The following is a 19318-nucleotide window of genomic DNA, read 5'->3' as shown; positions in this document are numbered from 1 at the left end:
ATACTGTTGGTTACTTTAATCTACATCATTGTGTCGCATTTTACGGAGCCTCTAAGGGGACATTGGGCAAAGATTAAATAGAGTTTAGTGTCGCGTGCACACGTGAAACGTTCGCGTTTAGTTTCGCGTGTGCACGTGAAGCTATCGCGTGCGCACAAGAAAGTTTCACATGAGCATGCGAAACTAAACTTAAAAAAAAATGTGCACATGAAGGTTTTACGTGAGCACATGAAAGTTTCACGTGAGCACATGAAACTAAACTTTTGATTTTTTTTACTCCATTGTCACCTTAGGGGCTCGGTTGTATTTGCTAAAATAAAATAAATATTTAAAATCTTTATTAAATAAAAGTGTTTATTTAGCAGAAAAAAGTTTTAGTATTATAAGTTATGTTTTGTATTAATATTACTCGTTACATAGATTTCCAAAGTTTATTAATTTGATATACTGTTGGTTACTTTAATCTACATCATTGTGTCGTATTTTACGGACCCTCTAAGGAGACATTGGGCAAAAATTAAATAAAGTTTAGTTTCCAGTGCCCACGTGAAACTATCGCGTTTAGTTTCACGTGTGCACGTGAAGCTATCGCGTGCGCACGAGAAAGTTTCACGTGAGCATGCGAAACTAAACTTTAAAAATCTGCACATGAAGGTTTTGTGTGAGCACATGAAAGTTTCACGTGAGCACATGAAACTAAACTTTCGATTTTTTTTACTCCAATGTCACCTTAGGGGCTCGGTAGTATTTGCTTAAATAAAATAAATATTTTTCTGGTTCCGTATTTATTCTAATAAATCAGAAATGTCTCCGCTGTGTCCTGCTGAAAGGCGCAGTAGGCGCGTACAGTATGTGTGATGCAACTTATGGATCCTAGGAAGTCTCATTTCAGTTCTCTTCGATGATTTCGGAGGCTGGGACCTCCAAAGAATGAGTACTTGCTTTCAAGGTCACGTCCTTTGAAGGACCCAGCCTTCAAATTGGGACACAGCTTTTAGATTGGGGTACTTGGTCCATTTTTTTTCTTTAATTGTTTTTTTTTGTATTTTATTTGTGATAGTTTACATTTTGCTGAAAGATTTATAGGCTGTGTCCTTTATAAGAACTTAATCCAAAATGTCAGTATTTATATAACACGGAAAGTCGTGTTATAGTCCCGAAAAATTTGATTAACTTATTCATGTCCATGCACGAAATTCAGCTTTTTTTGTGCCTTGAGCACAAATGTCTTTTTCGTGTCACACAAATTTTTATAAATATTGTTTTTGTGTCTGTGGCACGACTATCTTTTTTGTGTAATTTTATGTATTGTTTTCTCATTGTTTTTTCCTATTTTCTTACCATTGTCACTTGGGGTTGGGGTTAGAATCACTTTCTGTTACATTTTTAGACATCCTAACCCAAACTCAACTTTAACTGCAACTCCAGGCTAAAATAGTTTTAAAGCGTAAGAAAAACATGTAGAAACCAATACATAAAAGTACATCGTAATTCAAACCCCAAATCTAACCCCAACACCAAGCGACAATGATTTAAAAATAGGGGGAAAAAAGAGAAAACAATACATACAATGACACGAAAAAGAAAGTCGTGCCACCGACACAAAAAATATTTGTGCTGAGTGACATGAAAAAAAGACATTAATAAATTAATCAAATTTTTTGTGACTATAACACAACTTTGCGTGAGATCATTTTGAAAAATAAACCTACCCTGAAAAATATTCACTGGACTAAAATGTGACAACTTGTTCCCATCTCCACAATATATAAAAACATTTATGTACTAGACATTACCAAGATATAGCGTATATGTGCATATTACAATGGTTTGCATTAACTGAATGATTTAAATACTTGTGTATAGTTAAATTTTAGGTAAGTGCAGATCGCAGACAGACAAGCGACCCAAGTGCTTTATTTTTTCCAAAAGAATGTGAAACATTTATGTCGGTTATATATATATATATATATATATATATATATATATATATATATATATATATATATATATATATATATATATATATATATATATGAAGTTTTAATAAATTTTAATAAAAATGTAATAAATTTGATTTTACAAACTTAGAAATCCATATAAAATATTTAATATCATACCACATATCATACATTGCATGTTTTAGCAAGCTTTTGCATATGGCATTTTTCTTCAATACCATGCAGCCCTACTTACAGTATCCACCTTAAAAGCTTGGCACATTAGCACAGATGCATTTTCCTCGGTTCTGAGTCCGATACAGAGAGTTTCTGGGTTACCTTAGAAATGCAACCACATCTGGATCTCTTTCTCCCGCTGTCTCCCTGACAGCGCAGCCCTGCTTTCCATCCACCTGTCTTTGATATACTGCTCTGTTTTAATCACCTCACTGTGCTAAAGGCCGCATAACAGGCAGAACTTCCACCGTACTCCCCATGGCAAGGTGCTGCCAAAAATTGAAGTCAGCGTTATTAATGCTTACTGTATAAAATCTTTTAAACTGTAGTAAACAAGTCCATATAACTGCATTTGTAAGAGTGATGAAAGATCCATCATTGACGTATTGACTCCTTGTTTAAATTAAATCTGACCTCATTATGGTTATATTTTAACAAGGCTTTATTTGGAGCATTTCCCTGCACATTTAAAAGATCAGCTTTTATAGCTTGTTACCCAAGTAAGTTGTGCGTAAGATGTTCTTACGAGACTTCGCACGATATTTACAATATTTCTGTAGGTTATATAAAGTGGTCACTTTGTGAAGACTACTGCATAATGCTTTCTAGTTAATTAAAGTTTCATCAATGTATCTTTTCAGTTGTCAGTAACTGGTCATCTGCCTGTTTGTTGAGTTGCCCCATCTGCTTTTTTAAGATCTGCACATAAAATGCTAATGAGAGAAAATAATTTTTGCCCATTTCACAATCATGTAAACAAAGCATGCATGCGCTGCATGGATAAAAGAGCAATTGAGCAGTATCAAGACTAGCATGCAGGCTTATCATGAATCGTTCATAAAGAATTTAGTAAATTTGAGTAAAATGTGATCTGAAAGTAGTTATTGGAGTCTAATGCCATTTTTTATTTAACCAACATATTTAATAAGCAAATACAGAAAGGGTAGGGATGTTCATGTAAATCTTTGAAGCTTTTTGCGGCTTCATATTCCATATGGACCTGCTTACCTCTTTGTTCTCATGGCTTCTTCAAATGTTATAAACAGTTGATTTTAAGTTTTGATATTGTTTTGACATTGCATTGACATTAAACATAGACATTTCTGTGGGTACCAAGTCTACCCACTTTTAGCATAGTGGCATTACTTTTTGCATTACTGACAAAAGTCGACTCCCTCTGTCTGTATTTGTCTTGGTTGCATCTGCTTCTTTTTAAACTCAGGAAATGAAGTCAAAGGGTAGTGAAATATTTGTTTATTGTTGCTGCTTTTAACAGATACAATTTCTAAACATCACTCAATGGTTGTCCATAAGCAAAATTGCGATTATTGTGATAATCTGTTCAGCAGATTTGAATTTTTCCCTGGGTTCGGCACATCAAAAGCGTTAAAGATTTTCCAAATGTATTTAGAAATATTTTTTTCGTTCGTGTTTATATGATATTTATTTATATGAAAGGTGCTCTCAGCACAACGTAGTATTGCCTTTTTTTTAATACGGTAAGTATTTTTATTTGAAATGTAAAAAAAACATGAAAATATGGTATGTGCTTGACATTATTTTATGACTGGAAATTACTGGAACCCAGAAAGCATGAGAACCCTGTTTGATATTTTTACACACAGATATGAATTGTTTTAGAAACTCTAATCTGACAGTACTGTTTTTGATAAATGAAGGCATCTATGTTACAGCTGTTTCTGGCTTCTTCCCAGCCAGGTCTTTAGACAAACTGTACAACTTTGCCGACTGTGCCGGACTTCATCTGATCTTTGGCCTGAACGCCCTGCACAGAAATCCGGACAATTCGTGGAACTCCACCGGTGCCCTGAATCTGCTCAAATACAGCGCCGGCAAAAAATACAACATCTCATGGGAGCTCGGCAACGGTGAGTCCTCACACCTGCAGGTTAAGAAAATCAACCATTTTTCACAAGTAGTCTGTTTCTGACATGGCGTGTCAATATTCCAGTAATCCTCATGTAACAGGAAGCTGCCGTACTATTAGCGGTGAATAATCTGTGTTAGGGTGCGTAACTAAAAGGTTGCAGATTCAAACCCTTTGAGAAAAATTTTTGAGGAATCACCTTTCAGTTCTGCAGGTTGTTCAGATGTTTAAAGGCAGAGTAAGCACCTTTATAAATAAAAATCATTTGTGACCCTTTCTGTGAAATCCAGGATGAAGTCTCATAATCTACTGATGTGGTTAAGAGCATTAATGTTTGGTTTTAACCATTGGTTTTACATGCAGGGTTTCCCGCTGCACTTTGCAGTTCGGGCGGCCCGCCTAAGCTGGGAAACCCTACCGCCTTAACTAGGTCGTCCAAAAAAATAAAATTTGCTGCACAAAAGGCCGTCAAGTGCATCTCGGTGCTTCACGCCTTGAGCGGGCATGCACGCCACACGGCCGAAATGGTCCGTCAACTGTCTGGAGGATAGCCAGTTGATAAAACACATGTCCGTGAGAACTGTAATTGGATTTATGTTTTGGGTTTATTTAAGCCTGTTATTGTATTAGTCTATAGTAAATTTAAAGTAAGTTAGCTGGAGATTTTGTTGTTTGAGCAACCTGCTAGCTAGGTTTCACGTGCCTGTTGACTAGATATAATTGTTGACTTTATTTATGTGCATTATTTACATGCTACAGTAGTTACACTCCTTTAAGATAATGTAATTAATAGTGGGAAATAATCAGTTTTTACAATCTTCGCGTTATCTATCATCGTTCGCCAGACGTTCTACAACATTTGCTTCAGTTTGTGTTTATTAACCCTTTAGTTTCACTTCATCACGCAGCTATTCTCGTTAGAGGTAAAAACATTTAATTCATTAATAATCTAGTTTGTGTTCATTTTCTGTTATAGTTTCTTCAAAATTAAGTTTTATTTGAGTGTTTTAAATAAAAATATTTTTATCATGACGCATACACAATTTTTATTGATTGCCACGCTCCCGGCCACGCCCACCAGCTCAACCCTACTACCTTAACTAACAAATTTTCTGCGGGAAACCCTGACATGGATGTCAAACTTTGACGTGGCCTGACTCAGTCAATGTTAAAGACATCAAGGTTGTATTTTCATTCACTGTTCTTTACATTATGTAGGATGATTTAGCCTATAGTAAATAACAATAATTCACATATTATAACAAATACATACAGTATAAAAATATTTTATAACTTAAAATCGAATTGTCCATTGTTTACTTCAGACATTTGTTTCACAGCGTGCAGTCAGGACAATGACAGCAGAGAGTAGATTCAGATAAAGCAGACATTATCTGGGATGAACTTCCCGGACATTTCTTTATCAGCACAGGAATGGGCCATTGGTAAGGCGTATGTAAACGTGCACGTCCGAGATTTAAATAGCCGAGAAGCTTTAGTAATTATTACATTACCCCACCCATATAAAACTAATCCCGTTTGAATAGAGCTTATTTCCAGAGACATCTTCACAAAGGAGAATCTAAAAGGACACCTGGTGACGTTGTAATCTACTCTGAGCACTCATTCATCTATTGTCCTATACCAGACATGCTGCAAATTGCCCTATTGATGTGCTCTTGTATTAAATGTCGCTATAAAAACATCAAAACAGCACCTAGCGTATTAAACATATACTTATCTTTTCATAAAGTTCTGGTACTGGTAGTTGGTGTGGCTTCTGGTAACTAACACTATAAACATAAAAATACCAAAGACCACTTAAGAATTGACACAAACATGACCGTAGCCAGGGTTTGAAAATTACAGAGGTCCAGGGTGGGGTGTTAAGAGTTAACAAATGCTATCCCAGGTGAAAAAAGTGCACTTAAATAAAATACACTTTTAAGTACACTTAGTAAATATACTATTTCCGTGCACTAATTTTGTGTCTTATATATCACATTTGTTTTTGGTACTTCTTAAAATTAAGTTAAGAACATCTAAGTGTTATTTTGAGACATCATTTATTTCAATACAAATCTAGTTGGTACTGGTATTCTTACTTTTTCAGGTAAACTGAAGTACTGCTCAAGTAGAACTTTACTTTTAATAAGTATATTTGTAGCATAACTTTACATAACTTACAAATGTACTTATAGTATTTAAGTGGTTTAAGTACATTGAAGCATACTTTATTTTTACCTGGGATCTAAAATATTCTATCTTAACTTCTAAATTAAATGAAATAACAGAATTCTTAATGCTTATGTTTTGTTGAGATTAGCTTTACCGTTTTACGCTACGTGTTTTAACATATTTGGCATATTTTATGTAAACCCAATTCTTCTACATCTTTGTACCAGAGTTATTTTCTGTTTTTCGATAGTGTTGTTGATACTCTTACAGACACAATTATGATTACTGCATTATCTTACTGCTTTTATCCTGTCAGCAATAACCTGCTCGCGCTGAATGATGCGTCTCATTTGGTAACTTTCAGTTTCCATGTTGCCAGATATTAGTACGAATAACAAGCAAAAATAATTGGCCTTAAAAAACAAAGTTGTTCCAAACATTGTATTTCAGAAATAAATTAGAGAAATCACTAATACTAACCTACACCTAACAATCACTTTATAGATAATGTCAAAGTGTCACATTAATTGCTAAAACACTACGTCTAAAGAGGATTTTTAACAATGGGATCTGGCAACAGTGCAAATTCTGTACCCGCGCCGGAGCAGCTTAAGCGAATCTTCGTCAATTTACACTAAACTATACAGTTAACTGTCCAAACTTAATTATATATGCGGATTTGTTTTGAAAAACTAATTAGTCATTCAGAGAACTTTCTCTATACGAAAAAATGATCGAGGTCCGGACCTCTGTGACCTCATAGCTGGCTACGGCCATGGACACAAACTATATATTTTTATTAATTGACTATTTGAAACAATTTTTCTTATGAAGTTGTGTGAGGACGCTGTGCGTGTTTGAGATTTTTAGCGAGATACATGCAGTGCTGATTTATTTATCATATTTCATGACTGTGTGCTTTATTAAAATAACAGAATTTTGATAATACTTAAATGAATAACAATAATCTGTCAAATATCATAAAAAATATATGTATTATACAGCTGTACATTGCTGTAGTTTCTGAAGCTCATGGTTACAGTCTGTCCCAGTGATGTGTAGCTCAGTATGTTTGTGTCTGTCTCAACAGTGTCGTGTTTATAAAGCTCACCAATATAATTCTGTAATGTCCTCTCTTTGAATTCAAGTGTGAGCCTCAAGTTTTGCCTCGTTTAAATAGTTTACAGAGTGCTGACCACAATGATAGCAGCAGTCTTAAAGAAACAGTTCACTCCAAAATGAAAATTCTGTCATCATTCTCACTTACATGTTGCCAGTATTGCATTAGACATTACATTATTTAGCTAATAATTATGGATAAAATTAAAATATATTTGTGATAGTACTTGGCCTCAAGAGTCCTGCACGTGGGTGGCTACCCGTGGGTACCCGACAGGTGAACCGCTGATATATGCAGCGGGTAGATTAATATTAACGTGTCATTTCTGGTGCGGATGTGGGTTGGAAATTAAGAGGCACCAGTGGACTGTGGGTCAAAAATCTATAGACGCTGATGATTCTGTGCTTATTTGTGTTTACGCTCTGTCTGAACACCCTTTCAGATTTCTAATTACAGCACAATTTGCAAGTGCAGTTTGGGTCGTGCTCTTTATGTCAAACGAGTCAGGTTGGGAACAGAATTAAATTAATACTGCTGTCGGATAACGGGTCGTGTGTTCTGTTAATTACTGTGGGTGCGGGTTTATCAAACTGGACCTGTGCTTGGCCTCCACATTTCAAAAAAAGCCAGAGAAGTTATTTATGTTAGGGAGCGCATGCAGACGTGTATGCTAAAGGTCTTCACAGGTCCTATTAGATACGAAAACCCGAGGTCCGACCCGAGTGGGTATGGGTCTAAAAGTTTCACGTGTGCTTTGGACATGGGTCAGAAAAGTTATTTATGTAAGGGAGGGCATGCCGACATGTATGCTAGAGGTTTTCACTGGTCCACTTAGATATGAAAACCCAAGGTCCAACCCGAAACCCGAGTGGGTATTGGTCGAAAAGTTTCACGTGTGCTTCAGACACGGGTCAGAAAAGTTATTTATGTTAGGGAGGGCATGCAGACGTGTATGCTAAAGGTCTTCACGGGTCCACTTAGATACAAAAACCCGAGGTCCGACCCGAGTGGGTGTGGGTCTATAAGTTTCACATGTGCCTCGGACACGGGTCTGAAAAGTTATTTATAATAGGGTGCGCAGGCAGACATGTATGCTAGAGGTTTTCACCGGTCCACTTAGATATAAAAACCCAAGGTCCAACCCGAGACCCGAGTGGGTATTGGTCGAAAAGTTTCACGTGTGCTTCAGACACGGGTCAGAAAAGTTATTTATGTTAGGGAGGGCATGCAGACGTGTATGCTAAAGGTCTTCACGGGTCCACTTAGATACAAAAACCTGAGGTCCGACCTGAGTGGATATGGGTTTAAGAGTTTCATATGTGCCTCGGACATGGGTAGGGTATAATATCAGTGGCATCTGGTCTCAGGAAATTTAAATTAAATGTGTTTTTGCCGAACGGACCCGAGAAGACCCAAACTATCTTGCGTTTGTTCATCGAGTCCTTTTTCAACCCTTCCTTCGTTTGCCAAGAGCATGGTAGGTTAATTTTCATTGAGCCAGACCTGTCAATCAATTGTAAATGCACAGTGTAGGGGTTACCTTGGTGTTGTTGTCAGATAACAAATGAAAATAAATGGAGAAGTGGGCCAAATTGGTTGCAAAGCCACCAGGTTTCTTTCTGCCGAACTTGTGCATGCGTGGCTGCAGACTGCACACACAGCAGTGCCGTTTACATCAAGGTCTAGTCGGATAAAAAAATGCCACTGGGTCAGACTCATGTTTCATTTTCTCTGGTTTGTCTCGGGTCGAAAAAAAAGATTTATGTACTTCAGGTTCAAGTTAAAAGTTATTTGGGTCATTTCGGGTCAGGTACATTTTTTTGGACCCAAAATGACCTCTAGTGTAGGGCTACCTGTGTTAGTTTATATGTGTAAGTGAAAATGGTCTTAAGCTGTCACTGGGGCAATATGTACCATTTAGATACAGATATATATACATTTTGTATCACCTGTTAAGTAGTAATATGCACTCTATAGGTGTATTTTTTCAAAAGGATACTGCCCCAGTGACAGCTAGGGACCATTTTTTTAACCTTTTTGTAACAGTGCATTTAAATGAATCCTTGTTTAACTAACTAGAATATCATCACCCTTTATTTTCTGTGTTTTCTTTCACAGAGCCAAACGGTTATCGCATGATGGCTTCTCGATCGGTTAACAGCTCTCGGTTAGCTCAGGATTACATTCTTCTGAGAACGTTACTTCAGTCTGTGCGTTACTACAATCGGGCTAACCTCTACGGGCCCAACATCGGCCGTCCCCGTAAAAACGCAATCTTGTTGCTTGATGGGTGAGTACCTCTGTTATATATATATATATATATATATATATATATATATAGCCTATAGATATTAAAGCTCCCAGCCTTTTAAAGGGGACATTTCACAAGACTTTTTTAAGATGTCAAATCAATTTTTGTTGTCCCCAGAGTACCTATGTGAAGTTTTAGCTCAAAATATCATATAAATAATTTATTATAGCATGTTAAAATTGACACTTTGTAGGTGTGAGCAAAAATGTGCTGTTTTGGGTGTTTCCTTTAAAATGCAAATGAGTTGATCTCTGCACTGAATGGCAGTGCCGTGGTTGGATAGTGCAGATTAAGGGGCGGTATTATTATAATAAGATCCCCTTCTGACATCACAAGGGGAGCCACATTTCAATGACCTATTTTTACACATGCCTGCAGAGAATGGTTACTGGGTTTTTCTTTTTCATATTTTAGGTTGATATAAGCACTGGGTACCCAATTATAGCACTTAAACATGGAAAAAGTCAGATTTTCATGATATGTCCCCTTTAAGTCACTTGGTTTTTGTTTCTACGGCATTGTGCTGGGTAGCTGTGTCCACACCGAAATTTCATTGATTTAAAGTCTGCTTGACATATGTGAGCCAATCTGTGAAACCCCATCTGAAGTCATTTTGAAGTGATTTACTGTTTTCTACATAAAATCAATCTAGATAATGGAAAGAACATTTTGTGAAAATATAACCTTGATATTGACTACGGCAGTGTCAAAGATTAAAATTAATATGAAATCAAACTTAAAGGTCACTTATTATGGTCTTTTTACAAGATAAGTCTCAGGTGTGCCCAGAATGTCTCTGTGAACTTTCAGCTCAAAATATCACACAGATCATTTATTATATCATGTCCAAAATGCCCCTATGGGTGGGAGCAAAATCACGCTGTTTTAATGTCTGTACCTTTAAAAGCAAATGAGCTACAGCTCTTCACTTCCTTACAAACAGACAGTGAGCGCTTTCAGTTCAAATACATCAGATTTATACAGCCTGAAACAATAGTGTCTAGTGGACAGAGTGCAGGACTGTAAGTGGGCGGGGCTTTATCAATGTGACCTCACATTGACAAGAGAATCGAAACGGCATGTCTAATGAGACTGCTATGTTTTAATGGGGATTAAAAAAACAAGGAGCACAAGGATTTTTTTCATCGTAGGGTGGTTGTGTTTACAGATAATAGGTGCACTTTAAACACATCATTAGATTATGAGAACTTAGCCTGGATTTTACAGACAGGGTCACATATATGAAATGTCAAGTATGTTCAAATTGGACGTGCTTGTGTCACTTTAAGCATGGACAGATAAATTACCCGTCACTGGAAACATGTTGCGTCACGCTTAATCAGGACACGCTGTTAGCCGAAAGGTCTTTTGTGATATGAGCCTGGTTTTCCTGGCTCTTCGCCATACATGGCTTGTAAAAGCTTTCCTAAGCTCTTTGTTTAAGAAAGCGTGGAGCTGTCGTCTGCCCGAGGAGCTCGTAGCCGAGGCATGTTTATGCTGCTCCATGTGGGCTGTTAGTCTAAGACCTGTAGCACCATTGAAAGGCACTGCCAGATAAATAAAGTGTCATCCCATTAATGACGTGATGGAGCAATGTTCCACCTGCCCGTTTCACTCTCTCCTGCATGAGCACAGATGGTATAGTGTCTCTATAACTGCGGCTTTCGGTTTGTCTATGAAGTTTCTCAAAGCGTGCAGCTCTGCACAAGAATGCAGCTTTTCCGATGCCGTCATTCTGGAATTCTGAAGGAGTCACAAATAGGAAACACGAATGGGAATCCTGAGGAATTTAAATATTGGGGTTGGGATTCCACTGAATTTTGTTTTCGTTGTTGTTCAATTCTTTTAAAACTTTTTGAAAATTTTGAAACAAGATTGAAACAAACTTTTTGAAATTAAAATTTATATAGCATCTATAATAAATAAGCTTGTTGGTATAGGACAATATTTGGCCGAGTTACAACTATCTGAAAATCTAAATATTGAGAAAATGGCCTTTAAATTTGTCCAAATAAAGTCCTTAGCAACACATATGATTACTAATAATAAATACATTATATATATATTTAAGCTTTAAAAAATATTGATAATTTTGACCCCATAGGCCTACAATGTATTGTTGGCTATTGCTACAAATATACCCCTGCTACTTATGACTTGTTATTTTTTGGTCCAGGGTCACATATTGAAAATGCATTTTTACAGTGCAAAAAAATGCTAAATTAAATGGGTAAATAAACCAAACGTCATAAAATTAATTAGTGCTGGGCAAATATTAATCTCGATTAATCGCATACAAAATAAAAGTACATTTTTGCATAATATATGTGTGTGTGCTGTGTGTAATTATTATGTATATTTAAACACACACACATATGTATACATTTCAGAATTTTATATTTATAAATATATTTAAAAAAGTGTATATATATATATATATATATATATATATTAGTATTCTCAAAAACATACATGAATGTGTGTGTATTTATATATATAATAATTACACACAGAACACACTTGTATAGTATGTTACAATTCACTTTTATTTTGGATCCGATTAATCACGATTAATCTTTGCCCCGCACTAAAAATAATTTGGTTCTGGCATTTTTTTTAACAGTGCAACCTGATCTCACAAATTTCCGTGGAATAGTCAAGGAATTTTTTGCTAATTTTTGCGTGCCATTCTCACGGATCTCCGCATCTCACAGATTGGTTACTCAACTGTTTTGTCCTATTTTCTTACCATTGTCGCTTCGGTTTAGGGTTAGATTTGCATAAAATGACATCCCTACCCAAACCCAACTCTAACCTTAACGCCAGGCGACAATTGATTAAAGTTTAGAAAATATAAAAGAATACATCAGAAAAATAGTATAAACCAATACTTTAAGTGACATACTAATGCAAACACCAAATCTAACCCTAAACCGAAGCGACAATGGTTTGAAAATAGGAAAAAGCAGTTGAGTAACCAATCCGTAAGAATGCCACGGAAATATGCGGAGATCCGTGAGAATGCCACGGAAAAATGAGCAAAAAATTCTGTGACTATCCCACGGAAATTTATGAGATCATGTTGTTGTTTTTTTTATTTGATGCACACTCACAAAAATTTAAAGCAAACCCATTTCTGAATGCATGACAAAAATAACTTTAATAAGAAAACCATGTTTCTAATTTGTGACTTTACATTCTGTGCCAATTTTGTGTCTCTAAAAACATATGTCAAATGTATAACAAGAGCTTACTACAGTAAATGAAAGTGACATGGTTGTCAAGTAACCCATACTTAAAATGTGACCTCCGCATTTAACCTATCCAGTGAGTAGTGAACACACTGTGCCAACATTGGTGTGTGTGGTAAGCTATTAGGGCAAAATTTTGCTAATTTGATTATTTTGTTGTATGTATAATAATAATGTCTTTAAAATATGCAAAAAAAAAAATCTCTAGAATTAATCTTTAAACAGTTATTTAACGTTGTGTTCATCAACACCTGATGCAGTAATGGGTTTTATGAGTGGCTGCTAATTGGTTGTAGTAATAATGTGACAGAGTCAGACATAAATCTGTCAGTGCTTGACCAGAGCTTCCTCATACTGGTAACCAGCAGCTTACAGGAAACCCTGTCTGAACAAACACACGCACACACACAATTAAATATTTTGGCATGGGTTTCTTTGCTTGGTATGATATGTATTCTGCACTTCAGATGCGTCCTCCTACTTTAACAACCTTCCCTGCCGGGGCTTTGAGTAGTCAAAACTTTGGCTGGAAAAAATGATACTTGGTATTGCAACCACAATTGCTTTGTCGAAGGTTTTGTTCAGTAAGAGACGCCACCCCTTGCTGCTACTAGTCTCGATTCAGATGGAAATGATAAATGTAGTTGCTCAGTGGACAACACGCAGGGGAGGAGAGGAGAAGCTTGGCGTTTTGGAGAGAAAAGCGTGGTTGCAGTTTTCTTGCGCTGAATGTTTGTCATTACAGAAATAATATGCATTAAATGAATAACTGAAAATTAACCAATGCAGTAAATCGATGCCTTGTGTGTGTTGCCGGGATAGTCTTTTCTGATTTATGCTGAAGGGAATGAAATTGCTGAAGTACAATATTTGTTTTTTCAATACAATGACACCAGTGTCTTTACTATGATTATAGTGATTTTTTCTTTTCTTTACAGGTTTATGAGAAACGGCGGTTCTGTTGTTGATGCAGTAACGTGGCAACAGTAGGTATTTTACCTTTTTAAATTATAACTTTTATTATTCCACTTCAATTATTTAACTTTGAGATAATCTTTGTGTTGGAGAAAGAGGTTGGTGATGTAAACATTTTACTAAATTACTACATTTTAATATAAGATTTCAGATACAGACATTTCAGGGTTGGGACTTATTTTGACTTAGAGACGTCTGCATTAGCCATTAAATAAGTCATAATGGTAGTTTATTAGTACTAGTTTGTACATCACAAAAAGTAACCACCCTATCCGCAATTTAAGAGCAGTCTAAAATCAGATCTTCAGTCTGCTCTGATGTTTATGAAACGTAGAGTTTTTTCCCACCTTAATTTCTAACACCTGTTAGGTGGGATATTGTGCTGGAAGGTAAATTTACACTCCCATCTTAAACACGCAGGCCCCTAATTTGAGCAATTTTTCCTAATCTGGTTAAAGCACCATTACTGGAAAGTGCCGTAGAAGACATCAACAGTTGGTGTAAGCTCTGCAGAAATTGTTCTTTGGGTAAACAATTAACCTTTTTCCTGTATTATTAACCAAAGCCTTGCCATTTTACATCTACTCGTTCTGTTTTCCTATCATAGAAACACATTGTATTTTGCCACAAATTTACTAATGCTACATTAAGTCCCGATGGCTATGTTCAGAAATGAGTGGTTGTATACTACTGTAAATGCATGCATGCACTGAATAAAAACAAGTTACTGTAAAAAAGTTTAAACAATTTAGTTTTGCAAGTCAATTCAATCTACTATTTTGAGTTTCGACTTGTGAAAAGTTGACATAACTTATAAAATCAAGTTGAAATTGTTTAAGCACATTTTTACAGTATGTTAGGAATAGGGCTGCACAATATTAAAGAAGATGTGATATGCAATAACTTGCTGAGTAATGCGATATGCCTTTGTAAAATCAATTTGAAAACAAAAAATGATCAAGCATACGTTTCATATTCTTTCTGATCATCTTCCACACTTCCCACACACACAAGCACAACACTCATTTGCCAGTCTCTTTGCTAAAGCCTTATGAAGTATTGCAATATGCATGTCGCAATGTCCACATCCGCAATATTACATGCAGCCCTAGCAACCAAATACAGTACCCTAGCAACAGAGTAAACAAAGCCTTATATCTCCGCATCAGAAGATCGTAGAGACACGGGGGTTGGACCGTTTGACTTGTGACTCGGAGTGTAATCATTATGGGATGCCAATTTTTTCCCTAGCAACCAAATACAGTACCCTAGCAACAGAGTAAACAAAGCCTTATATCTCCGCATCAGAACATCGTAGAGACACGGGGGTTGGACCGTTTGACTTGTGACTCGGAGGGTAATCACTAGTGGATGCCATTTTTTTCCTTAGCAACCAAATACAGTACCCTAGCAACAGAGTAAACAAAGCCTTATATCTCCGCATCAGAAAATCGTAGAGACACGGGGTTTGGACAGTTTGACTTTTGGCTTGGAGTATAATCATATATGTTCCCCAGAATTTTGCCACGGCAAGCACCACTCACATTTTCTTCAGGAAATGTACCTATCTAGTTATTATTATTCTTATGCTCCCCCACTTTTTCTGACTGTAACTCCTCCTAGAGCTTTCAAGCTACACCCACAAAACTTAACAAAACTTTTAAGACTGGTCCGTAGATTTATGCTATGACTTTTCTAACTGATGGGACCTACCGAATTCCTAAACGGGGCGCTCAAACACCCCAAAAATTCCATTGACTTAACATTACGACCAACTTTGACGGGTCATAGCTGCGAACGTGAAATTTGTAGAAACTTGTGGCTTATCACAGTTGAAGAGGCTGGCAGGCTCTGTAAGAACATACATCACATTGGGGTGTAAGCTGTACCCCGGGGGTGTAAGAGGCACCCAAATTTCCCCATTGACTTATAATGGGGCAGGAAACACAACCATATAAGGGAATAAAAACGTCCCAGAAGGAATATCTTCATTCTAGAGTGTCGTAGAGACATGGGGGTGGGCTCATTTTACTCAGGCATCCAATCAGTCTTTCAGGATCTCTCCAAAGCTATTAAGCCACGCCCCTAGCAACCATTTTGGGCACCCTAGCAACATCTCCCATAGACTGCCATTATAAAATGCCCAGATGGATATCTTTGCATCACACTGTCATAGAGACATGGGGGTGGGCTCATTTTACTCAGGCATCCAATCAGTCTCCTTACAGAGTTATTAAGCCACGCCCCTAGCAACCAAATATGAGCACCCTAGCAACAGAACAAACAAAGCCTTATATCTCCGCTTCAGAACATCATAGAGACACGGGGGTTGGACCGTTTTACTTGTGGCTTGAAGGGTGATCATTATGGGATGCCAATTTTCTCCCTAGCAACCAAACTTAGTACCCTAGCAACAGAATAAACAAAGCCTTATATCTCCGCTTCAGAACATCATAGAGACACGGGGGTTGGGCTGTTTTACTTGTGGCTTGAAGTGTGATCATTATGGGATGCCAATTTTCTCCCTAGCAACCAAACTTAGTACCCTAGCAACGGAATAAACAAAGCCTTATATCTCCGCTTCAGAACATCTTAGAGACACGGGGGTTGGACCGTTTTACTTGTGGCTTGAAGGGGGATCATTATGGGATGCCAATTTTCTCCCTAGCAACCAAACTTGGTACCCTAGCAACAGAACAAACAAAGCCTTCTATCTCAGCTTCAGAACATCGTAGAGACACGGGGGTTGGACCGTTTTACTTGTGGCTTGAAGGTTGATCATTATGGGATGCCAATTTTCTGCCTAGCAACCAAACTTAGTACCCTAGCAACGGAATAAACAAAGCCTTATATCTCCGCTTCAGAACATCATAGAGACACGGGGGTTGGACCGTTTTACTTGTGGCTTGAAGTGTGATCATTATGGGATGCCAATTTTCTCCCTAGCAACCAAACTTAGTACCCTAGCAACGGAATAAACAAAGCCTTATATCTCCCCTTCAGAACATCATAGAGACACGGGGGTTGGACCGTTTTACTTGTGGCTTGAAGGTTGATCATTATGGGATGCCAATTTTCTCCCTAGCAACCAAACTTAGTACCCTAGCAACAGAATAAACAAAGCCTTATATCTCCGCTTCAGAACATCATAGAGACACGGGGGTTGGACCGTTTTACTTGTGGCTTGAAGGTTGATCATTATGGGATGCCAATTTTCTCCCTAGCAACCAAACTTAGTACCCTAGCAACGGAATAAACAAAGCCTTATATCTCCCCTTCAGAACATCATAGAGACACGGGGGTTGGACCGTTTTACTTGTGGCTTGAAGTGTGATCATTATGGGATGCCAATTTTCTGCCTAGCAACCAAACTTAGTACCCTAGTAACGGAACAAACAAAGCCTTATATCTCCGTATCAGAACATCATAGAGACACGGGGGTTGGACCGTTTTACTTGTGACTTGAAGTGAAATCATTATGGGATGCCAGTTTTCTGCCTAGCAACCAAACTTAGTACCCTAGCAACGGAATAAACAAAGCCTTATATCTCCGCTTCAGAACATCATAGAGACACAGGGGTTGAACTGTTTTATTTGTGGCTTGAAGTGTGATCATTATGGGATGCCAATTTTCTGCCTAGCAACCAAACTTAGTACCCTAGCAACGGAACAAACAAAGCCTTATATCTCCGTATCAGAACATCATAGAGACATGGGGGTTGGACCGTTTTACTTGTGACTTGAAGTGAAATCATTATGGGATGCCAGTTTTCTGCCTAGCAACCAAACTTAGTACCCTAGCAATGGAATAAACAAAGCCTTATATCTTCGCATCAGAACATCATAGAGACATGGGGGTTGGGTCTTTAAACATGTTAGCTTTATGCTGACTTTATGCTAAATCATGTTAGCTTCATGCTAAATCATGCCAGCTTAATGGTAAATTATGTTAGCTTTATTTTAAAAAGCTTCATACTGAAGCATACTAACAACAAGATAGCATGCTTAACCAAACTTCTGTCAAACTTCTGTCAAACTGTTTAAAACGTTCAGACCAGGCTTTGTCAAGCCAACATAAAGTTTGTCCTCAAACTTTAATATCTAGTTATTATTCTTATGCTCCCCCACTTTTTCTGACTGTAACTCCTCCTAGAGCTTTCAAGCTACACCCACAAAACTTAACAAAACTTTTAAGACTGGTCCGTAGATTTATGCTATGACTTTTCTAACTGATGGGACCTACCGAATTCCTAAACGGGGCGCTCAAACACCCCAAAAATTCCATTGACTTAACATTACGACCAACTTTGACGGGTCATAGCTGCGAACGTGAAATTTGTAGAAACTTGTGGCTTATCACAGTTGAAGAGGCTGGCAGGCTCTGTAAGAACATACATCACATTGGGGTGTAAGCTGTACCCCTGGGGTGTAAGAGGCCCCCAAATTTCCCCATTGACTTATAATGGGGCAGGAAACACGCCCATATAAGGGAATAAAAACGTCCCAGAAGGAATATCTTCATTCTAGAGTGTCCTAGAGACATGGGGGTGGGCTCATTTTACTCAGGCATCCAATCAGTCTTTCAGGATCTCTCCAAAGCTATTAAGCCACGCCCCTAGCAACCATTTTGGGCACCCTAGCAACATCTCCCATAGACTGCCATTATAAAATGCCCAGATGGATATCTTTGCATCACACTGTCATAGAGACATGGGGGTGGGCTCATTTTACTCAGGCATCCAATCAGTCTCTCAGGATTCTTACAGAGTTATTAAGCCACGCCCCTAGCAACCAAATATGAGCACCCTAGCAACAGAACAAACAAAGCCTTATATCTCCGCTTCAGAACATCATAGAGACACGGGGGTTGGACCGTTTTACTTGTGGCTTGAAGGGTGATCATTATGGGATGCCAATTTTCTCCCTAGCAACCAAACTTAGTACCCTAGCAACGGAATAAACAAAGCCTTATATCTCCGCTTCAGAACATCATAGAGACACGGGGGTTGGGCTGTTTTACTTGTGGCTTGAAGTGTGATCATTATGGGATGCCAATTTTCTCCCTAGCAACCAAACTTAGTACCCTAGCAACGGAATAAACAAAGCCTTATATCTCCGCTTCAGAACATCTTAGAGACACGGGGGTTGGACCGTTTTACTTGTGGCTTGAAGGGGGATCATTATGGGATGCCAATTTTCTCCCTAGCAACCAAACTTAGTACCCTAGCAACGGAATAAACAAAGCCTTATATCTCCGCTTCAGAACATCTTAGAGACACGGGGGTTGGACCGTTTTACTTGTGGCTTGAAGGGGGATCATTATGGGATGCCAATTTTCTCCCTAGCAACCAAACTTAGTACCCTAGCAACGGAATAAACAAAGCCTTATATCTCCGCTTCAGAACATCATAGAGACAT

General features: G+C 37.7%; 1 protein-coding gene across 1 annotated transcript in view; it reads left to right on the top strand.

Annotated features, from left to right (window-relative positions):
- The window catches only part of hpse2 (heparanase 2), a 127081-nt gene that overhangs the window by 42448 nt on the left and 65315 nt on the right, over window positions 1-19318 (top strand). Inside the window, exons 4-6 of the mRNA XM_055170071.2 lie at window positions 3893-4066; window positions 9482-9653; window positions 13864-13911. Of these exons, the coding sequence (XP_055026046.1) occupies window positions 3893-4066; window positions 9482-9653; window positions 13864-13911 (394 nt within the window). The remainder of the gene's footprint in view (window positions 1-3892; window positions 4067-9481; window positions 9654-13863; window positions 13912-19318) is intronic.

The sequence above is a fragment of the Misgurnus anguillicaudatus genome, chromosome 11, assembly GCF_027580225.2.
Source record: "Misgurnus anguillicaudatus chromosome 11, ASM2758022v2, whole genome shotgun sequence".
NCBI classification, from domain to species: Eukaryota; Metazoa; Chordata; class Actinopteri; order Cypriniformes; family Cobitidae; genus Misgurnus; species Misgurnus anguillicaudatus.
Note: the sequence above shows the minus strand (reverse complement) of the source record. Positions and strands in the feature narration are given on the sequence as shown.